We start from the raw sequence: 20,414 nt of genomic DNA on the forward strand, positions 1-20,414 counted from the left end.
TTCAGAGTCTGAGGACAGCTGTGCTGTCGGCCTGCTCCAGGGCTCCAGTCCCTGCACTGCTCTGATGCAGAGCTGGTGGCCTCTTCCAGGTAGCCTCTGTTCCTGGATCTGCAAGAGTGGCAGGAAGCAAATACAACTGGGAGCACGAAAGTATTTGGGAAAAGTCAGAGCTTGGAATACTGCACAATGTTCTGGAGGGCACCTGGATCCCCTGTCCTGTGTCCCCCTAAGTGGCCACTTCTTGGGGAGTCACTGTCCAAAACTCCACTTTGAGACTTGGCTCTTGGGAAGGTTCTCTGTATCCCATGTAAGGACGTGGGCTCTGAGCCTCCGAGAACCTCAGAGGGGAACGGCCTTGGGGTATCATGCCACCAGCCACCTTACCTGGAGATGAGAGCCTGGGCCAGGGAGGGAGCTGGGAGGGATGCAAGGTCCCTTCTAATGTCCTTCTTTCCATTCTGCCTCCACATGGCCAGGCGTCCATCTGCCTGTTCACCCATCTTTTAAAAAGCGATGTTCCTTTCCAGTCCACTCAATGTCCCCGAGAACATGCCCCACCCTGAGAACACACAGGGAACTCGGAGCCAGAGGTCCCCACCAAAGGAGGTAGACACTTCCAATGCCACATGGCGATTCTCTGGGTGCTTGGAAGCCGAGGAAGGGATAGGAAGAGGAACTGACCCTTTGTTCAAGGCTGGAGGGGACAGGGAAGATTTTACAGGAGACCAGGAGGCCTCACTGTGGGTCCCACAGCAGCCTACAGAACAGGGCTGGAGGACAGCGCGGGGGATGGGGTCGCTTTTCACCACAGCTGGCCTTGATTCTGCAGGTGCCCTGGGAGGAATCTGAGCCAAGGGACAGCCCGACCAGCCCTGTGTTCCCTACACGCCCACTCAGCCATGCCTACGTGCGTCGGGACAGCCAGACTCCTGCTGTCCTTGCCACAACAGCCCAGAGTGGCCGCCCGAGTCTCATGAGCTGCATTTTTCCACCTTAATGTGGAAAGTTTGCTGTTAAAGGAAGCACGTTTGTGTGAGAGGAAGTCCGGTTCCAGACGTGGAGTGCCATCACAGCTCTACTTCTGGAAGAATGCCCTGGGCTCTGGTTTCCTCCGAACCTCAAGAGAAACCTCCACAGGCCCATGGACAATGGGAGGGCTCAGCTTTCCTCCCCATTTTTCCTGATTCTGAACCTCCCACCTCTTCCACCTGAAAGGCTGGCCGCTGGGAAAGGGGAAACCTGTACCCCTTAATCAGGGCTTCTGGAAGAATCTGCACTCATGGAACACGGGCCACCAGGAGGCTGCCAGGCCCTGGCCCACACCAAAGGCCTGGCCCAGAAACCCCGTGGCCCCTCTCCTCCTCTGCTGGGAGATTGAATGTATGCTGACCCCCATGGCCACCCTCCACGGTCACTCTGCTACCCTGGGTTGCAAATTCAGTCACACATAGGCTCTGGAGGTAGGAAAGATAGTCACACCTGCATTTTCTCTTATGATGAGGTCTACTGACCCCCACAGACACCTGGGCTTTGAGCTCTGGGGACGAGGTCCTAATCACAGTCCTGAACAACCTAGCTTTGGGACCTCGGGGCAGTGGCTCAGGCTACTATGTCTTGTCCTCCCCATTGTTACCCCACGAGTATCACTACTGCTGTGGCTGCAGAGAGCTGGGACATCAGGAGCAGGCAGTGGCCCATTTGGAGGAGGAACTCCTAGAACCTATAGGTGGCCACTTGTAAATATCCTTGGATGCATTTCCTCATTTTTAAAATTTAAAAAAATTTAATGGACCCATAACAATTGTACATATTTAGGGGGTACCATGTGATTTTTATTTTTCAGTTTTTTGAGATGAGGTCTCACTGTGTTGCACAGGCTGGCCTTGGCTCAGACTCCTGAGCAACTGGAGTTACGTGCTTATGCCACCATGCCCAGCCATTGTGATGTTCTGATACGTGTGCACATTGTGTAATGTTCAAATCAGTGTAAACAGATCTGTCTTCTTGAACATTTGTTTCTTTGTGGTGAATCCATTCAAAATCCTTTTTGAGCCTTCGTGGTATAGACAACATGTTGTCATTATCTGCAGTTCCCCTGCTGTTCATTACAACACCGGCTTCTCATTTTACAGCCAAGAATACCAGGGCCAGGCAGATCTGCAGAACCCCGTGTGTGCCACCAGTCACCATCCCTTAGCAGATGATTGACAGATCAGTTCCACTGAATGTGAGCCACATTAAATATGTGTTGGATAAGAAAAAAAAATGCCTTAAAAAGAAGTTTGTTTTGATATTAAAAAAAATTATATTTGCATTTGACAAATAAGTGTTTATCATGCACACTGTACTGTTTTGAAACATGATCATACCGGGGAACGGCTGGATTGAGCTCGCTCCCATAGTCACTACCCCACATACTTAACATTGCTTTGTGGTGAGAACATTTAAATCCTACTCTTTTAGCAATTCTCAAAACCACAAAGCATTGTTCTGAGCACACTCACCGTGTTGTACAATAGATCTCTTGAGCTTACTCTAAGAGATTCTTATTCCCCTGAAACCCTGTATCCCATGACCAACTCTCCTGCCTCTGATAACGTCTTACTCTGTGCTCCCATAATTCCAGCTCTTAGGTTCCACGTGAGCTCCCTCAGGATCGTATTTTTCTGTGCTCAGCTCATTTCACTTAACACGGTCTCCTCCAGGCTCCTCCGTGACAGGACTTGCCTCCTGTTGAGACTGGAATTGCCCTGTGTGCAGCCACTACCCCCCGCCCCGCCCACTCCTTTGCTGATGGTCTTGGAGGCTGACCCCACGTCTGGGCTCTTGTGAGCAACGCTGCAGAGAACACGGGAGAACACCGGAGTGTAGCAGGCGTCTCCTTGCACCTTCCCTTTCTTTTGGCTTTGTACCCAGAAGCGGAACAGCGGGATCATGTGGCAGTTCTATTTTCAGCTTTCTGACAACTCTGCATACTGTTTTCCATAATGGCCAGGCTCATTTACATTCCCACCGTGTTGGTTGGTCCTTATCTTGATGTGGGAGCCGGTCAGGGCCTGACCAGGTGGACAGCAGGAGCACATGACAGGTCAGGTGAGGTCACAGAGTCCACCTCCACCCTTCCGTGGCTCTGGGGACAGTGCTCTTCCTCACGTCTGACTTTCAGATTGGCCATGGCTCTGATTAGCTAATGCAGGTAACACCCCAAGACTTAGGGGCTCAAAACAACGACACCTATTTACTCAGCTCAAAAATCCCCATCAAGATGGGCCTCGGTGGAGAGTACAGCTCGGGCCACACGGTGTGGAGCAGCTCTACTGGGCTGGGAAGTACTCTCCTAACACGACCCACTCACGCCGTGGCAAGTCGGTGTGGTCTGAGTTCCCTCCTCACCTGGGATGGGGCTCCAGGAGACAGGAGCTGGGAGCTTCCAGGTTGCTAGGTCCAGGCATAGCTGGCGCAGTCTCTTCTGCCATTTGGTATCCATCAAAGGGGCCACAGAGCTTGTCTGGATTCTGAGGGGGAATGTCAAAGCCTTTGCTGCTACTTTCCACCTGCTTCGGCGGGTGACTTTCTTCAACAAACCTGGAGTTAAAGGATGTGACAGAAATCATAGCTGAAACGTGCTCTCCTGGTGATTTTTGGCCCATGTGCCCCTGCCTTCCTCAGATGCATGCGGCAGGAAATGCGGGCTGTGAGAGAGAAGGTCTGGATTCCCCTGCAGGCTGCAGCCACACTGGAGCAGAGCCTGCTGGGTTCCCTAGACTGTGGGTTGTTACGCAGCATCTTTGTGGCACAGCTGACTAATACAGTGGGGCTTGGGTTCTGGATTCATGTGCATGGCAAGAGCAGAGAGCGGCAAGACAAGTAGCAGAACAAAGGGATCCATAGGGGTTGGTCTTTGGTGTCATCAGACCTGAAGATAAGACTCTGCTGAGGGAGCGGGCTGGGAGAATGCAGATTTGAGCCACAGGTGTTATGGAAGCAGCGACAGGGCTGGGGGTGGAATAGTCGGGGGAGATGAGGGCGTAGCGTCCAGCAGGGTGGAGTGGCCTCTCCTTACAGGACACGGTGTCTCTCCTGTAGTGAGGCCCAAAGAGAAGCAGCAGGGAGGGAGGGACTATGGGACTTGAAGGGGTTCCAAGGAACCAAGGGGCGCTTTTCAGAAGAAGGTGAATTTGGTGAACTGAGTGAGGAAGGAAAGAAAACGTGGGGAGACATGAGGAAGGGAGCCAGAGGAGGAGGGCAGTAGAGGAGAGCCACGGGGCCAAGGAGGGCTGCGGGTCCTGCAGCCGGGACGTCCCTTCCCTGGTTTCCTGTTTGGGGCACCCAGCTCCGCGTGCCCACCCTCCCTTCTCTGGGCGGCTCTAGATTGGCACTGCCGACACCCGGGTCTGGCCCATGCTTTTGGCTGAGGCGACACTGAAACTTCTGGCCCCCCCTGGGTCCCTGGACTGGCCCTTCCTCCGTGATGAATCATCCCACGGGGCTCCCCTCAGATGCCTCTGCCTGGAGCAAAGCTGAGAGGCCCCCGTCTTGGGCCTTGGAGGCGGCAGGGAGCCGTGGACCCTTAGCCAGGCCTCCCGTGGCTTCCAGCACACGTGCTCTCCCAGCTCGGCCTGCACTTTGCTTACACAGTATCAGGTGGCTTCGGGGTGTGGCTGGAGGCTATCTGGGGGTGTGCAGTGCAGGCACAGAACTCCACCAACCAGTTTACATTTGGGATCCACGGCTGTTGAGCTGTGCACCGTAGGCAAGGGGCACCAGAGTCCTCCTCAGTGGAACTCCCTGCCGGGGGTTGTGTGAGGAGCAGATGAGGGACCTCATGCAGACCTGGGGTGGGCTGGAGTGTGGAGCCCCCAGAGCATGCTGGCTTTCAGTCCACTCCGTGGAAAATGGAAGCAGCAGTCCTGGCTGTCTGCAGGAAGCCAGTGGACCGGTCACCTAGCAGCAGCCACGCTGTCCTTCCAGTATCTCTTCCCTGATGCCCAAATGGCTGTGCAACATCTCCGGCAGGTGGGCTCCCGCCTCTGCTGGTACGAGTCCCAGATAGAGTGCACGTTGCCCAGAAGACATCAGCTCAGGCCGTGGCTGGAGGGAGTGCCTGGGGGTGTGACAGGGAAGAGCTGTCACACAGAAGGAGCCAGGGAAAAGTGGCAGCCACAGTCATTAGGAGCTGAGCAGCCTCCACCCCACCTCCTGGCCTCTGACCTCTCCCTGGGTTTGCCCTGCTCTATTGACACCCCCTGAACCTGCAGATCCAAGAGCTCTGTCCCTGCCACTCAGGATTGACCTGGGCAGAGCTATCAGGCCTACTGCCAGCCAGCTCCAAGGATGCAGGGTCTGTGACATAAAGACAGAGCATGGACAGAGATGGTTAGCGGTCCTCATGATTCCAGGTGCTCCATTTGACTCTCCAGCTTTCCTTGCAGTTTGATTTGGACAATGTCAAGGTGAAAACCGATGGCAGCCTGGGTCACCCTAGGGCAGGCCCATGTGGGAGAACTGCCAAACCCCTTAGACAGGCTCAGCAAGAAGTAAGCTTTGGTGTTTTGTTCCACATCCCTGGGATTTGAGGAGCTTATTTGTTATTACAGCATTCATCTGACCCATCCTGACCAATATAGACAGGTTTTTAATCCTGGCGCATCAGTCATGAGCTGTGTGGCCATCTGCAGGTGACGGGCAGTCTCTGTACCTCCAGTTCTCCATAAGGACAATGATCCTATCTAATTCACAGGCTCCTGTGAGATTTCAGTGAGAAAACACATGTGAAGTTCTTGGCACACAGGAAAGACTCAGAAAGAAGTGCCTGTCCCTTTGTTTAAGCATCTATGTCATTTAATATCCATTTCACAGAGTAGGAAACAGGTTTCCCCCAAGGGTCTCTCTCACACCGCTCAGTCACAGGAGAGTCACACCTGGCCGCACTCAGCTTTCTGGACTTGGTTGCCCACCCCACTCAGCTGCCCTGCCTTCCCTTCCTGGTCGGAGGTCCGGGTGGACTGGGGCTGTTGTGCATCGAGGCCATAGGACCCTAGCAACAAGGTCACTGCTGTGGGGCTCTGGCCTTCGCCAGCTGAGACCAGACTTTCCTCCTGACCTGTTGACCTCGCTGGGGGCGGGGATATGTATCTTATCTGGACTGTGTTGGCTTGTGAATATCCAAGGCGAAGTCCTCCTCAGGTTCTGACCTTACACGTGGGGGTGCCTTCTTTCCTGTCCTTTCAAGCTGCTCCTGAGTCCCGGCCACACCGTCTTCCAAGCAATCTGGCTGAGGGCGGGTCCACTGTGCCCCCTGGTGGCCACCTTCACCAGGCACAATGACGGGCACCAGCCAACACTACAACCTGCAGCCCTGGGCGGAGCCAGCTCTGGCACAGAGCACCAACCCGTGGAGGCACATCTCCAGAGAGCTTCAGGTGGAGCACAGCTGAGTGTCCCTTGTCCCCATGCTTTTGAGAGGAACAAAGTACATGTCACCATGATCCAGGACTCAAGAACCCCCTGTGCCCCCCCTCCTCTGATCTTCTCACACAGACACCTCTTCTGGTGCAGCTCTGCGTCTGCAGCCCCCTGTGGCCTGGTCCCATCTAGTGACACATGCATATCGAGTACAGTGGCTCATGACCCCGCCGGCAGGCGAGCCAGGGGCCGTGACTCCCGCTCTGAGGAGGGGTTAGAGCTGAGGGTGCCCGTGGTCCAGCCACCCTCCTACCTTGGAGAAAGAATCTCCCAGCCTTCTACAAGCCCAGGCCGACTCTGGCTCTCTGGTTTGAGGAAGCTTGAGGAAGCCGGGGCACCAGGGAGGCGTCCTCAGAGAGGCCTGGGCCTGGGTCCTGTGGGGCCAGGGGCCCTCAGCCTGCTGAGCTTTCCACGCCATCGGCCACATGGAAGTCCTCTCCCCAGATTGGAGAAGGAGCTCCCGGGCTTCCGAGGGCCTGGTGCTGAGGCATCCAGGGAGCTACCAGCCCTGCTGGGGGTGGTCTGTTCCCTAACTTTGGAGCATGCCGAGAGTGTCCTGAGGACCTGCAGCTCTGTCCCCTGCCACTGCCCCAGCCTGCAGCTGCCCTTGTCCAGCTCCCACAGCAGTGCTCAGGAGAGGACCACGTGACCACCTGGCCGCAGTCAGCTTTCTGGCCTTGGCCGCCCACCCCACCCAGCTGCCCCCCCTTTCCTTCTCCCCTGCCACCTGGCTGCTCTCAGTTGGTCCCTGGGTCACCGCAGACTGCAGACCAGTCGGCGTGTTTCCTCGCAACTTGGAATCTTGTCCTGGGAGGCGGTCATGCCCTGGGTGCTCACACACAGCCCTGGGGACAGGCGACCTTTCCGGTTGCTCCCTCTCATCTCACCTCCTTGCATGGTCTCCCTTCTTACCACCTGCCTCTCCTCTAGGCAGCTCCTGCCCACACCCAGGGCTTCCAGATCTACAGCCCAGCAAGGCCCAGACCTCAGTCTCTAAGCAGTGGGGGTTTGTCCCCACAGGCTCTGAGCTGGTGGGAAGGTGATCCTTCTTCATGGGCGCTGAGCATTCTCTGGCTCCAACTGAACTGGAGCATGTGGCTTAGAGTGGCACCAAACCGTGTATGCCCCTTCTCTTTATCACATCCAATGGAACTGGCTTCTCTATTCACAAACGCAGCCTCAAGCCTGTGGTCACCAGGTCAATTGGCTGGAAGAACAGGGGGTGTTCTGCTTCCAAAAACTGACCTGAGCTGGGCTTCCCTGAGAACCCTGGGTCCCTGTGTGCCATAACAAACTAGCACAGGTGGGTGCCTACACAGCAGGACGTAATTTTCCCAGACTTCTGGAGGACGGAAATCTCAGGTCAGGAAGCCAGGAAGTTTGGGTTCTGGTGAGAACCCTCTTCCCGATTGCAGAAAGCTGTGGCTTTCCTCTTACAAGGGTACTAATCCCATCATGAAGGCCCACCCCTCCTCGAGCCCTAATTAACTCCCAGAGGCCTCATCTCCAGTCCCACCCAGGTTGGAGCTGGGCTACAATTCAGTCCATAGGATTGGAACTGAGTGCCAATAAAATACTAGGAAGTCATGTAGCAACCAGTGTCTGAGCAGTAGATGACCAGGAATTTGTGGATTCGGTGAGAAACCAAAGTCCAGCTGGAGAGGATCAGGAGGGCTTCGACTTCTGACCGTGGAAGAAGAGGCCTCACGGAGCTCTCTGGGGCTGAGGGCTTGGACCTGCCCGGTGATGGGCACTGGAAGGAGAGGGTGTGGCTGGGCCAATAAACACATCACTGGGATCCTCCCAGGTGGATATGTTGAGGTTCTGGTAGTTGAACTTGACCTCCGAGGTGCTGAGTGAAGTGGGCAAAGGACCAGACCCTCCCCAGACAGCAGAGGGGGTCCCAGGAACCAGTTGGGCATTTCCTGCCCAGGTCCCCTAAAGCATAGGCCTGCTGGGCCTCGGATGACCACAGACCTTTAGTAAGGGATAGGCTCTGAGTACAGATGTCCCTCTGAATCAGCAGGGGGTTGATTCCAGGACCCCCTGAGGGTGTCAAGATCCGCCTGAGGATGCATGGAACCTATTCACAAACTGGACTTTAAATCATCTCTCCATCCCTTATCATACAACACACAGTGGAAATGCTCCATCAAGAGTTGTTGAACTGTGTCGCCTAGGGGGTAAGGACAAGAAAAATCTGCACCTGTTCAGTAAAGGCAAACTCTTGCAAACATATTTTCACTCTACAGTTAGCTAAGTACAAGAACACACGTGGATACGAAAGCTGACTGAGTATGTAGTTTCTACTGGTGACAAGAGGATCATTAGTGGATGGCAGAATGGATAATCCAAGTGCCAGAGGCATTCCAAGGACAACTGGGAAGGCCCCAGGCTGGGTGCAGAGGACACGGCCACAGCAGTCAGGCAGGCTGTGTGCATCCTGGGGAGCCACTCTCGGGCAGTGGCATAGGAGGCTTGTCTTAAACACTGGAAAATCAGCAGCCCCGAGAAAAAAGGAAAGGGGGGAGGGAGGAGCCTGTATGGAAAACAGTGGGCCAGAGCCTTGGGGGAGAGCAGGTGGCTCCCACTCTCTCTCTGCAGTCCCTGCGCACACTGTCAAATCCTTACACAAAAGGACAATTAGGAAACACCGACTCAGAAACTTCTTCTTAGTCCATTAGTTCTTTGCTGAACAACTGAGCATATGTGGAAGACAGACCACGGGTATTCCCAGGTTTCCCAGGACCAGTTCCCTGGAGGGTCTGTTTGTGACAGTTGGGGTGTGCAGAAGCAGGTAAGTGGCGGCTTTGGCTAATGTGTGCAGGAGGTGCCTGGAGAGTCCTGGAGGAATGTCTTTAGATGCTCAAGGCTTGCCAGGCTAATCCCTTCCCATCCTGGGACTCCCTGGGATGTGCAGGGGCCAGGCAGCTGGGCACCTGCAGAGCTACCCAGTGGGAACAACTGCAGTGTGTTGCCACCTTGTGGACACTTTCCTGTATTGCAGCTGTAATGTGAGGCCAAAAAGGAGCTGATGGGGAAGCTTGTCTTTTTTCTTTTTCTCTTTTTAAATTTTTAAAATTTATTTTAGTTAGTTACACATGACAGTAGAATGCGTTCATTCATTTTGATATGTCATAAATAGATGGATACAATTTCTTATTTTTCTGAGTGTACATGTTGTAGAATCATATTGGTCATGCAGTCACATATATACATACAGTAATAATGTCTGTTTCGTTCTACTATCATTCCTACTCCCACATCCCCTCCCCTCCCCTCCCATAACTTACTTCTACCTAATCTAAGGTAATGCTTTCTTCCCTAGTGCCCCCCTGCCTTATTGTTAATTAGCATCTGCATATTAGAGAAAACATTGGCCTTTGGTTTTGTGGGATTGGCATATTTTGCTCAGCATGATGTTCTCCAACTCTAACCATTTACTGGCAACTGCCATAATTTAACTCTTCTTTAAAGCTGAGTAATATTCCATTGAGTATATATACCACATATTCTTTATCCATTCATCTATTGAGGGACACCTAGGTTGGTTCCATAGTGTAGCTATTGTGAATTGAGGTGCTATAGACATTGATGTGGCTGCGTCATTATAGTATGCTGATTTTAAGTCCCTTGGCTATAAACCAAGGAGTGGGATAGCTGGGTCAAATGGTGGTTCCATTCCCAATTTTCTGAGGAATCTCCATACTGCTTTCCAGAGTGGTTGCACCAATTTGCAGTCCCACCAGCAATGTATGAGTGTACCTTTCCCCCACATCCTCACCAACATTTATTGTTGCCTGTATTCTTGATGATTGCCATTCTGACAGGAGTGAGATGAAATCTTAGTGTAGTTTTGATTTGCATTTCTCTAATTGCTAGAGATGTTAAACACTTTTTCATATATTTGTTGATCAATTGTATTTCTTCTTTTGTGAAGTGTCTGTTCAGTTCCTTAGCCCATTTATTGATTGTGTTATTTGTGTATTGAGTGTTGAGTTTTTTGAGTTCTTTATATATCTAGAGATTAATGCTTTATTGGAGGTGCATGAGGTAAAGATTTTCTCCCAATCTGTAGGCTTTCTCCTCACTTTATTAATTGTTTCCTTTGCTGAGAAAAAGCTTTTAAATTTGAATTCATACCATTTATTAATTCTTGATTTACTTCTTGCATTTTAGGGGTCTTGTTTAGGAAGTCAGATCCTAGGTTGTCATGGTGAAGATTTGGGCCTATTTTTTCTTCTATTAGGCGCAGGGTCTCTGATCTAAGTGCCTAAATCTTTTATCCTCTTCAAGTTGATTTTTGTGCAGGGTGAGAGATAGAGGTTTAATTTCATTTTGCTACATATGGATTTCCAGTTTTGCCAGCACCATTTGTTGAATAGTCTATCTTTTCTCCAGTGAATGTTTTTGGCACCTTTGTCTAGTGTGATATAGCCATATTTATGTGGGTTTGTCTCTGTGTCCTCTATTCGGTACCATTGTTCTACAAGTCTATTTTGGTGCCAATATCATGCTGTTTTACACTTGGTTAACAGTGTGAACCAAGCTCTGTCTACTCCCTCCACGTGTGCTAGCTCATTTAATCTTCAATGTATGTTTTCATGTGTACTATAGCTCTGTAGTATAGTTTAAGGTCTGATATTTTTTTGCCTCCTGCTTCACTTTTCTTACTAAGGATTGCTTTAGATATTCTGGGTCTCTTATTTTTCCAAATAAATTTTATGATTGATTTTTCTAATTCTATGAAGAATGTCACTGGGATTTTGATAGGATTTGCATTAAATCTGTATAACACTTTTGGCTGTATGGCCATTTTGACAATATTCATTCTGCCTATCCAAGAGCATAGGAAATCTTTCCATCTTCTGAGGTTTTCTTCAATTTCTTTCTTTAGTGTTCTGTAGTTTTCATTGTAGAGGTCTTTCATCTCTTTTGTTAGATTGATTCCCAGGATTTTTTTTTGAGACTATTGTGAATGGAGTTTTTCTAATTTCTCTTTTAGTGGATTCATCGTGATGTATAGGAATGCATTTGATTTATGGGAGTTGATTCTATATCCTGCTACTTGGCTGAATTCATTTATTAGTTCTAGAAGTTTTCTGGTGGGATTTTTTTTGATCTTCTAGATATAGAATCATGTCATCAGCAAATAGTGATAGTTTGAGTTCTTCTTTACCTATTTGTATCCCTTTAATTTCTTTCTTCTGTCTAATTATTCTGGCTAGAGTTTCAAGGATGATGTTGCATAGAAGTGGTGAAAGATGACATCCTTGTCTTGTTCCAGTTTTTAGCAGGAATGCTTTCAATTTTTCTCCACTTAAAATGATGTTGGCCTTGGGTTTAGCACATATAGCTTTTACAATGTTGAGGTGTGTTCCTACTATCCTTAGTTTTTCTAGTGTTTTGAACATGAAGATGTGCTGTATGTTGTCAAGTGCTTTTTCTGCACCTATTGAGGGGATCATGTGATTCTTGTTTTTAAGTCTATTGATATGATGCACTGTCTCTGAAGTGAGGGGAGAGGCGGCCTGTGAACAACTGGGGAGAGCAGCGCCCTGGGGTGGGGGGCGGGGTTCGTGGACAGGAGTGATGGGAGAAAGGCAGAAAGGATCTCAGAGCTGAGGAAGTCACTTGCAGAAGGTGCAGAGGTAACATGGTGGCCCCAGCCCTGCAGGGGCAGCACAAGGATATGCAGGAAGGGAGGGGTGGGGTCAACTCAGGCAGGCAGGACCCTTGCTCCTTCTTGGCCCCTCTTTTGTTCAGTAACAGTGTGAACCAAGCTCTGTCTACACCCTCCATGTGTGCTAGCTCATTTAATCTTCAATGTGTGTTTTCATGTAGACGCTATGTCACCCCCAATTTAAGGTCAGGCACAGACAGGTTAAGCAACTTGCAGCAACTTGCAAGCTAGGAAGTGGCCCTGGGCTGCTTGGCCGCCTGGTATCTGGGGCTGCCTTCGGAGGAGCACCATATGCCCACGTCTAGAAAACTTGGGAAAAGGCCTGTTGCCGAACACAGGGGAGCGTGTGGCAGCTGGCTGCCGAGGAAGCTGGGTCTGCGCCCCGCCTCTGCCTCCACCGTGGCCAGCCCTGGCAGGCTGTGGGGAGAATTCAAGGTCATGCCCAGGAAGTGGGTGTGCAAACTTGAGGCCCCCCAGTGGAGGTATCATTAACATTCACAGTAATTTCACATGCAGGGGCTACTACTGGGTTTCTGGATCAATTAAAAAAAACTGAAATGGGAGGTTTGTGCCAACTTTAGACCCAACTCATGTCCATGTGCCTGTCTCTGTGGGCGACAGATAGACATTACCTCAGCCATGTTAGGCCCCTGGACCCAGCGAATACGCAGAGCAGTGGGCTTGTGCCCGCTGGGGAGGCCCCTTTGCTTTTGGCCCCTTGCCCCAGGGGTGACACTGACAGATGGGACAACCACAGGCTCTGGAGGCTAGGAGACTCGTTGTCACAGAGCAGGGAGTGTCACAGCTGAGTCCAGCCCTGACGCTGGCTCTGTCTCCCTAGTCTCTCTCCACATGTGACAGAAATGACCCAGGAGGCTCCCGGAGATGAAACCTCCAACCACTCAGGACTGGAAAGTTCTAGGGAATGGAAACATCGGGCGAGGACCAAGTCAGGACGCGGAAGAAAAGCACCCACCACAGCCAAACAATAAAATAGCTCTTTTTTATTCACTTCAATTCGGATCATTGGGAATATTCCACAATAAATAAAACCGAGCAGGGGCTGAGAGACAGACTCGCCAACGTCAGGTCACTCAGGTGCATCCAGGTCACTCACTGCTCTGGCAAAATCAACACGGAGGGCGCGCCGGGAGGGGAGCGAGATTTAAATCACCAACAAGCAAGGGAGGAGATGGCAAAGGAGAAAGTGCTCGATCAGCTTTGGCTTTAAGGGGAGTGGGCCAGGGCTGAAGGAATCCCCAGAGGTGGGACCCCACGCCCACCCCTGTGGACAGCTCCTGATGCAGGGAGATTAAAGCTACCGTCCTGGCCCTGGGCCCCTGGCAGGGGGGCAGCTGAGGGCAACTTGGTACCAGGTAGAGCTGAGCTGGGGTTGGGGTCCTGAGGCGACCAGGAGCTGGAGGCTGGTGGGCTGTTAGGAAGGGAAGAGGCTGGGGGCACTCTGCTGGGCTGAGGCCTCCCAAGAGCGGCCCTGACGTCTCCTCCTGGGTGTCAGGTTTGGGGACACAGATCAGGGACCTTGTGACAAATAGGGAGGGTGCTGACAACTTCAAAACTGGCTAGCCCAGGCCACAGTGGGGATGAGCAGCTCAGGGCACGTGGCCACAGACTAGAAGTCCACCCTGGACACCATGATATTAAATAGGGGACTGCTGCTGGTTCCTGAGGACACGATAGGCATCGGGCCCTCTAATGGCTGGACAGTGGCCATGCAGAGCTGGTGTCCCTGGAGAAGCGGGTTCCATCACAGCAGGTGTGGGGGGGGCTCCTTGTTCTCACGCTGCCTCGAGGGGAACAGAGAAGCACGGGAGCCAGTCTGAATGCTCTCTCTGGTTCTGTTCCACCTTTGACCCAGAGGCCCGGTTCACATGGAGGTAGGATTGGCTTCTAGGGCCCTTCTGATGCCACAGCACAGAATTCCTCAACGTGCCCTTTACAGGATAATGTCCCTGGCCCGACCATGCTCCCTGCCTGGCTTCCTGACTCCGCCCCCTAAGCCCAGCCCCCGCATGGTCTGCTGGACAAACCCTGTTTCAAAATGTTGCTTCTCAGAATTGCTTCTCTGTCCTGTGCTCCTCCAGGGAGCCAAAGGCTGCAGACCTCTCCTTTTCCTAGCAGTGGACATGGGCAGGGATGTAATGCAAATCACTAGCAGGTCAGGGGCTGGCTCGCTGGGGCCCCTGAAGGACTGGAGGCTGCTGAGATCTCGTGGCCCCACCTCGGTGGCTTCGGGTTCACTGTGTGTGCTGCAGGCAGGAGCCCCCTGCTCCCCCGCAAGCCCAGGGCTGCTTTCCACCCCCTGAGGAGCACTTGCAGTAAACGCTGCCTCTGGTGGACACAGAAGAGTCTGTTCACCTGCAGGTGGAAAGATCTGCTTCTCGGCCATCCTCACCCCAGGCCCAATCAGAGCATTGCATTCTGGCCATGTGACTGGCTGCCATGTGGCTAGGTACCCACTGCTCAGCCAGAGAGACAAAGAAGGGTCTGCATTTTAAACACGGAGCCAACAAGGTCCTGCTCTTGCTCCAACTCTTGGACTTGGGCTCTTACAACAGGGGCACTTTTCCTAGTCACATCCCCTCTCTGGGCCCTGCTTTGCTCATCTGTAAAATGAAGAGCTGAACCTGTGGGCTGGAGGTCACTTGCAGCTGAATACTCTCATGGGAGGGAGGGAAGGAGAGAGCAGATGGCCACCAGACTAGCGACCCAGGCGGCATCCAGCCCAGATGCGGGCGGGCTGCAGCTCTGGGACCTGCTCTTACGCAGTAGAACCCAGGAGGTAGCCTGTCAGCCTGAACCTGTCACCTGAACACCCAAACTTTAGGGAGATGGTCAGGCGGGGCCCGGGAGTCAGCGCTCCTCTCTGCACCAGGGCCTACCTGTCTCCAGTTTGTCCCTGGGGTGGATCAGCGACCTATAAGCATCTGTGAGTTCTTTACACCACATGACTGTGACCTCTAGCCTCAGAAGATGCACCCAGGCCTCAGGGTGACTGACCACCCTTTACCCAAGGATAGAGTCTCAAATATGGGAAGATTTTAAAGCTTAAACAGATTTTTAAAAACAAAACAAAACAAAACCAAACCACCTTCTGGATCCCGAATCTTGAGTGTCTATTAAGGGTACAGAAACTCTCCCATCCCAAAATACTCCTATGCAGACTTGGGAAAATCACAGTCAGTGTGCAATTTCTGAGGACCCTTGTGAATGGCCTGAAGCCACATGTGGCTCCTGACAGAGGCCCCCAGTGTCCTGTGATTCTTCCCTCCCCCTGAGCTGGGGAGAGTGGGCCCTGTGGCTGCCATGACTACAGTCTTCCTGCTCCACAGGGGCACGGACCCCCCAGAGCAGCACTGGCCTTTAGGAAATGTCTTCCATGGGAAAAGTGGTTTTCTGATGGGGCATCAGTAACTGCAGCCAACAGTCACTGTCCCCTGTGGCTTCCCCCTCCAGCCCCAGGGAGGTTTCATTGAGCTGGGAGTGGCCTGTCCTGAGACTGAGTTGGGTGGGAAGGAGGACGGGGTGCGAGCGGGGAGGCAGGAGGGGACTTCCACACTCCACCAACATGACCCTGGGCCGCCCACCGCGGGCCCCCAACCTGGCCCCCAGCCACTCACGTCCGAGGACTCCCAGGCCCTTCCTTTAATCTGTGGAAACCCAGGGGGGTCGCAGCTGCGTGCGGACAGCTGAATTAAGAAACCCATCAATAAATAATCAGGAGGCCGCGAGGCGGGAGAGTGACGAGGAGTGAGGAGGTGAGGTATGTGCAGGTGGCCCATCCGTGGGTACCCCATTCTACCCCAGGACACCAAGAAGGCGGCCAGCATAACTGGCCCGGAGCCCAGGCCCTGGGGAAACAGGCACCAAACCCAGTAGTCCATGGAAACTAGAGTGGACACTCCTTGGTGGATGACCGGTGGCCGAGTGTCATCCCTCATAAACCAGAACACGAGTCCCCGCCGTGGAGCCAGGGGGTGGCTGGGAGTGCCCACCTCGTGTGGGGCCCTGGGTCTCTTCAGCCGTGCTTGCATTTTCCCCAGTACAAAGGCACATGGACGCGGTCAGGTCTGCTCTCAGCCACGATCAGAACCGCGGAGATTGGTCACTCCAGGGAAGAGTTTGGGAAGAGGTGTCTGTGCCCGTGGGAAACCGGTGGCCAAGCAGCTGTGACGACCTCCAGTGTCAGAGGCCTGTCCCGGCCATCCTCAGTGAGCTTCAGGAAGGGATGGCAGGACGAGAGGGCAGGTCGAGAGGCCAGGCTTCGTGCACAAGGCAGGTCTCGCCCCAGTGCTGGCAGGGCCCAGTGGGGCTCTGGCCTAGAGGTAGCCGTCACTCACGCATCCCAGTACGAGTCAGAGAGTCAGGCCTGGCCAGCCTCTTCCCACCTTCCCAGGGGTCACCTGTCTTTTACAGTAGGGGGTCTTTGACCTTGGTCCCCTCCACCCCAGGAGCCAAAATAATTTTCACTTGCAGACTGAGCCTCCCAGCACCTCCCAGCTCCCCCAGCTCAGGGCAGCAGAGGGGCTGCTCCCACCTGGGACAGGTTCTAAGCCTCGCTCTGGGGCCCTGGCAGAGTGGGCAACCCTGCTGGGTAGCTGCTGCTGAAAATGGGGTGCAGGAGGCTGTGCCCGGCCCTGGGAACACCGTCAGGCTGGCCCTGGGGGCTCCGGGAAGGGAGAGACTCCAGCAAGATGCCGAGGCTGGAAATCGAGGTGCCACGTGTGTGCGTCCTGATCCCTTCGCAATGTCATCTCCCCTTAAAGATCCGGATTTTGTTGATGGCTGCCAAGGTGGCTGTCACGTTGGACTCAAAATCGGCATCATGCACCCCTGTCTTGCGGAAAGCCCCTGCTGATGGGTTGTTCTCCCAGTAGTGGTGCCAGTTCCCCTTGCTGTCTGCCCCAAAGCCATACAAGTCCACCTGGGGGGCAAAGTGAAGGTAAGATGAGACACAGGACCTGGAGCAGAGACTCCAGGCAAGGGAGCCCACCCTGAACCCCTCATCACAGTGGATATCCAGAGATTCTAGAAATCCTTCTCCGGGTCCCCAGGGGCTCGACAAACACAAAGCAAATCAAGCAAAACTCAGTCCAGAGCAGCCTGGAGGCCTCGGGAGGGACGGCAGGTGGGTGACCTGAGGGCAACCCTCGCCAGGGCGACCCCTTCTCCACGCTCCAGGGCCTGGGCAGGGGCAGTGGAGAGTGGGCTCAGAGCCAGGCAGGGGCTCCTGACCCGGCTGGCCCTGGGTGTGTCGGGTCCCTTCTCTGCACCTCACTTTCCTCATCTGGAAAATGGGCCAGGAATGGTGGTCACAGGAGGCAGGTGACAGGAAGGGCTCCTCGCCCGAGGGGAGGCCAACATCTCCTGGTCTGGGGCCCTTGCTGGCCAGAGGCGTGGCCCCCACATGTGGTAAGCACTAGTGAGCAGGCCTCCCATGCCCAGCGCTGGCTGGATGTGTCAGAGCTGGGTGGCCCTCTCTCTGAAGCCACCGGACAGGTGACATGGGAGTCAGCCTCAGATTCCTGGGAGTTTGTAGCTTATGTTGTCATCAGCTGAGCTCCTTGGAGGGACCAGGGCTGAGCTCAGGGCTCCCACGGCACAGAGGAGGCAGGACCCAGGACCCAGGGGCGGAGGATGCCCCTCTGAGGTGGAGACACTGGAACTGGGTCTTGGCAAGTGAGTAGGAAGGGGCCAGGTGGGTCCTCCAGGGAGAGGACGCTCCATCTGGCCTGGAGGACAGGTTTGAGGGGAGGGGACAGCTCTGCTGCACGTGCAGCTTCTCAGTAAGTTCCCCACGGACCCAGGCTGACAGGAGGGCAGACGGGAGAGGAGCTGAGCAGGACCCTGGGCTGGAAGCAGCTGGCTGGAGCGGGGGGTGGGCAGCCCCAGGGGACGGGACACGGGGAACCTGCCCCTCAGGACACTCCCTGGGATTCCAGCCAGGGACTAGGCGGGCTGGGGGTGGGCATGGGTTGTATATGACAAGCAGGGACGTGAACCCAGGGCTGAGGAGGAGGGCAGATGTGGCCCCAGGTCCTGCTCCTCGGCCAGTTGGACACCCGGACCCAGGTGGGCAGACAGCTCCACAAGGTCATTGGTCCTCAGCCTTGGTGGAGGGCACCTGTGGGCACCCGGCTCCCGCTTCCAGTGCATCTGGGCCGGGATGTGCCCGGGTGCTGCCTGGGCTGCACAGTCTTCAGGAGCACCTGAGGTCACGGCCATGAGTCAGCCAAGTGTCCCTCCCAGAGTCCACTCGAGTATGAGGGTCCACCACCCGTCCTCGGGCTGCCTTGGCCCATATCCAGAATGGACCAGAACCCTCACTCCTGAGGACCACCTCACAGAGGGCCGTCCCCCCCGCCATTCCCCAGGAGGCAGGTCTCACGGGCCACGTGGAGACATGGAATCTGAGCCATGAGGAGCTGGTGGCCCACCCTCCACCCACCTCTCTCAGGACTGTGCCAGGGCAGCCCTCGTCCCCAGGGGCCTACCTCGTCACAGATGTGCATGGAGAAGATGACTGAGAGGATGCCAGTGGACGGGTACCGCCCGTGGCCCTGGAGCCAGCTGTCGAAGACGTACTTGATGAAGGCCGGGTGGTAGATGAGGATCTGTGGGTGAGGTCGGGCCCCAAGGGGCTCTGGTCAGCAAAGGCCACGAGTGCTACTGGCCAACACCATCGTGGTCAGGGGGACATGGCCCTGGAGAGGGCTTGCTCACATGCTGGTGGGAAGGATGGACCCTGCCTATACTGTGAGGTGGTGCTGAAGGGCCACAGAGCTGGGAGAGAAGGTGACATTAGATAAACACCCAAGGAGGCCCAGGAGTGAGAGCGGAGGCCTCCCACAGAAGGGGTCCCAGGAAACAGCAGGAGAGGAACCAGGACCCCGCGTGGCTGCTCTGCCTGGCACCGTGGGGCTCATTCTGACCCTTCAGTGGCCCGGATGGTGGTTTCCCTCTCCTCCTGCCACAGATGAGGAAACCGAGGCTCAGGGAGGCACATGACCAACGCGAGGGATCAGTGTCAGGCCACCGTGAGGACATGGGGGGACTTCTCAGGCAACAGAGCTGTGCACGTCCAGGGAGCCTAATGCTGCCTCCGGGACTGGACTGGAAGGGAGGTCTGCAGTCTCTGGAGGGCAGTTCATCTCTCAGTCTGGCTTCCAGTTGCTGCCACCTCTGGGAGGCCCTCTGTTCTCCCTCCCTACAGACTCCTGGTGGTTTCCCCTCAGGGCAGGCACAGGGCAGGGTGTTGGAGGAGCAGGGAGACCTCAGTCCTAGCCCTCTCACCAGCTAGCTGTGTGTCCCTGATCAGGTTAGGGACCTCTCTGAGCCTACTTCAATGTGACGTGTGTGTGAAGGGCCTGCAGAGGGCACTTGGCTTTCTTCCTTCTTTTGCCCTTTACCTGTGTCAAGTCGGCACAGGAAGCCCCCTGGAAAGACGGAGCCAGCTGGGGCTCGGCTCAGAGCTGCTCGGGGAAGGCAGGAGCTGCCCTCATGCAGCCCACACCCCGGACTACTCCTCGGGTTCTGGGGCAGGTCTGGGGTGGCCCGCAGACTGCCATCTCTGCTGCTGCTGCTCTGAAGACCCCACTTTGAGGCCTGTCTGACCGGCCTGAGCTGGGGTCCTGGCAGCCTCAGCACCACGGCAACGCAGGGCTGAGCAGGAACCCTCGGCCTACGGGGCAGAGTCCACTCACCTTGTCCTGCTTCACCTTGATCTTCGAGGGCACAGGGACGTAGGTGCTGCAGGTGGGGAGAGGATTGTTAGCCTGCGGGAGCAGCTGGAGCACCTGCAGCCCCGGGGCGTCCACTGGCGAGCAGGGCAGGCAAGGCCAGGAGGGCCTCTCCATCCCACAGGTGCCTCCCCTGCCCCAGCGGGGCCCGGCCAGCAGCAGACCCACTGTGATACCAGGGGGCGGCCTTGGCTCAGCAGGGGACTGTGTGGCGGGTTTCCCAGAACAGTCAGGACTGGGATTTGTTCCCAGCACAGGCTGAAGGACCACAGGGGGACCCGTGAGGCCTGGACCTTGAGGTCCACAGTACCTGTGCTCAGCAGCTGGGCTGCTGGCTGGTGACAGGCGCAGGCTGATGTGGCCCCAGCTGGCCTTGCTCACCTGGGAGGTCAAGGGCACCAGAAGCCAGGGCTCCACCCACTGCAGCTGACTCCGCAGAGCCTGGGGTCACCGCCAGGAGACCACTGCTGAGGCCCCTGGACTCTTTCCTGCTCCCGGAGCCCTGGGGG

At 54.8% G+C, this 20,414-nt stretch overlaps 1 protein-coding gene across 5 annotated transcripts in view; it reads right to left on the reverse strand.

The window, feature by feature from the left end:
- Positions 1-15,820: 15,820 nt before the first annotated feature.
- The window catches only part of ST3GAL1 (ST3 beta-galactoside alpha-2,3-sialyltransferase 1), a 71,059-nt gene continuing 66,465 nt past the window's right edge, over positions 15,821-20,414 (reverse strand). For all 5 annotated transcript variants that reach the window (XM_081266734.1, XM_081266735.1, XM_081266738.1 and 2 more), the window contains exons 6-8: positions 19,870-19,915; positions 18,661-18,780; positions 15,821-17,090 (exon numbers count right to left, since the gene is read on the reverse strand). In XM_081266734.1, coding sequence (XP_081122860.1) covers positions 16,917-17,090; positions 18,661-18,780; positions 19,870-19,915 — 340 coding nt within the window. In that variant the 3' untranslated portion in view covers positions 15,821-16,916. The remainder of the gene's footprint in view (positions 17,091-18,660; positions 18,781-19,869; positions 19,916-20,414) is intronic.

The sequence above is a fragment of the Spermophilus citellus genome, assembly GCF_964194105.1.
Source record: "Spermophilus citellus genome assembly, chromosome: 14".
Taxonomy (NCBI): Eukaryota; Metazoa; Chordata; class Mammalia; order Rodentia; family Sciuridae; genus Spermophilus; species Spermophilus citellus.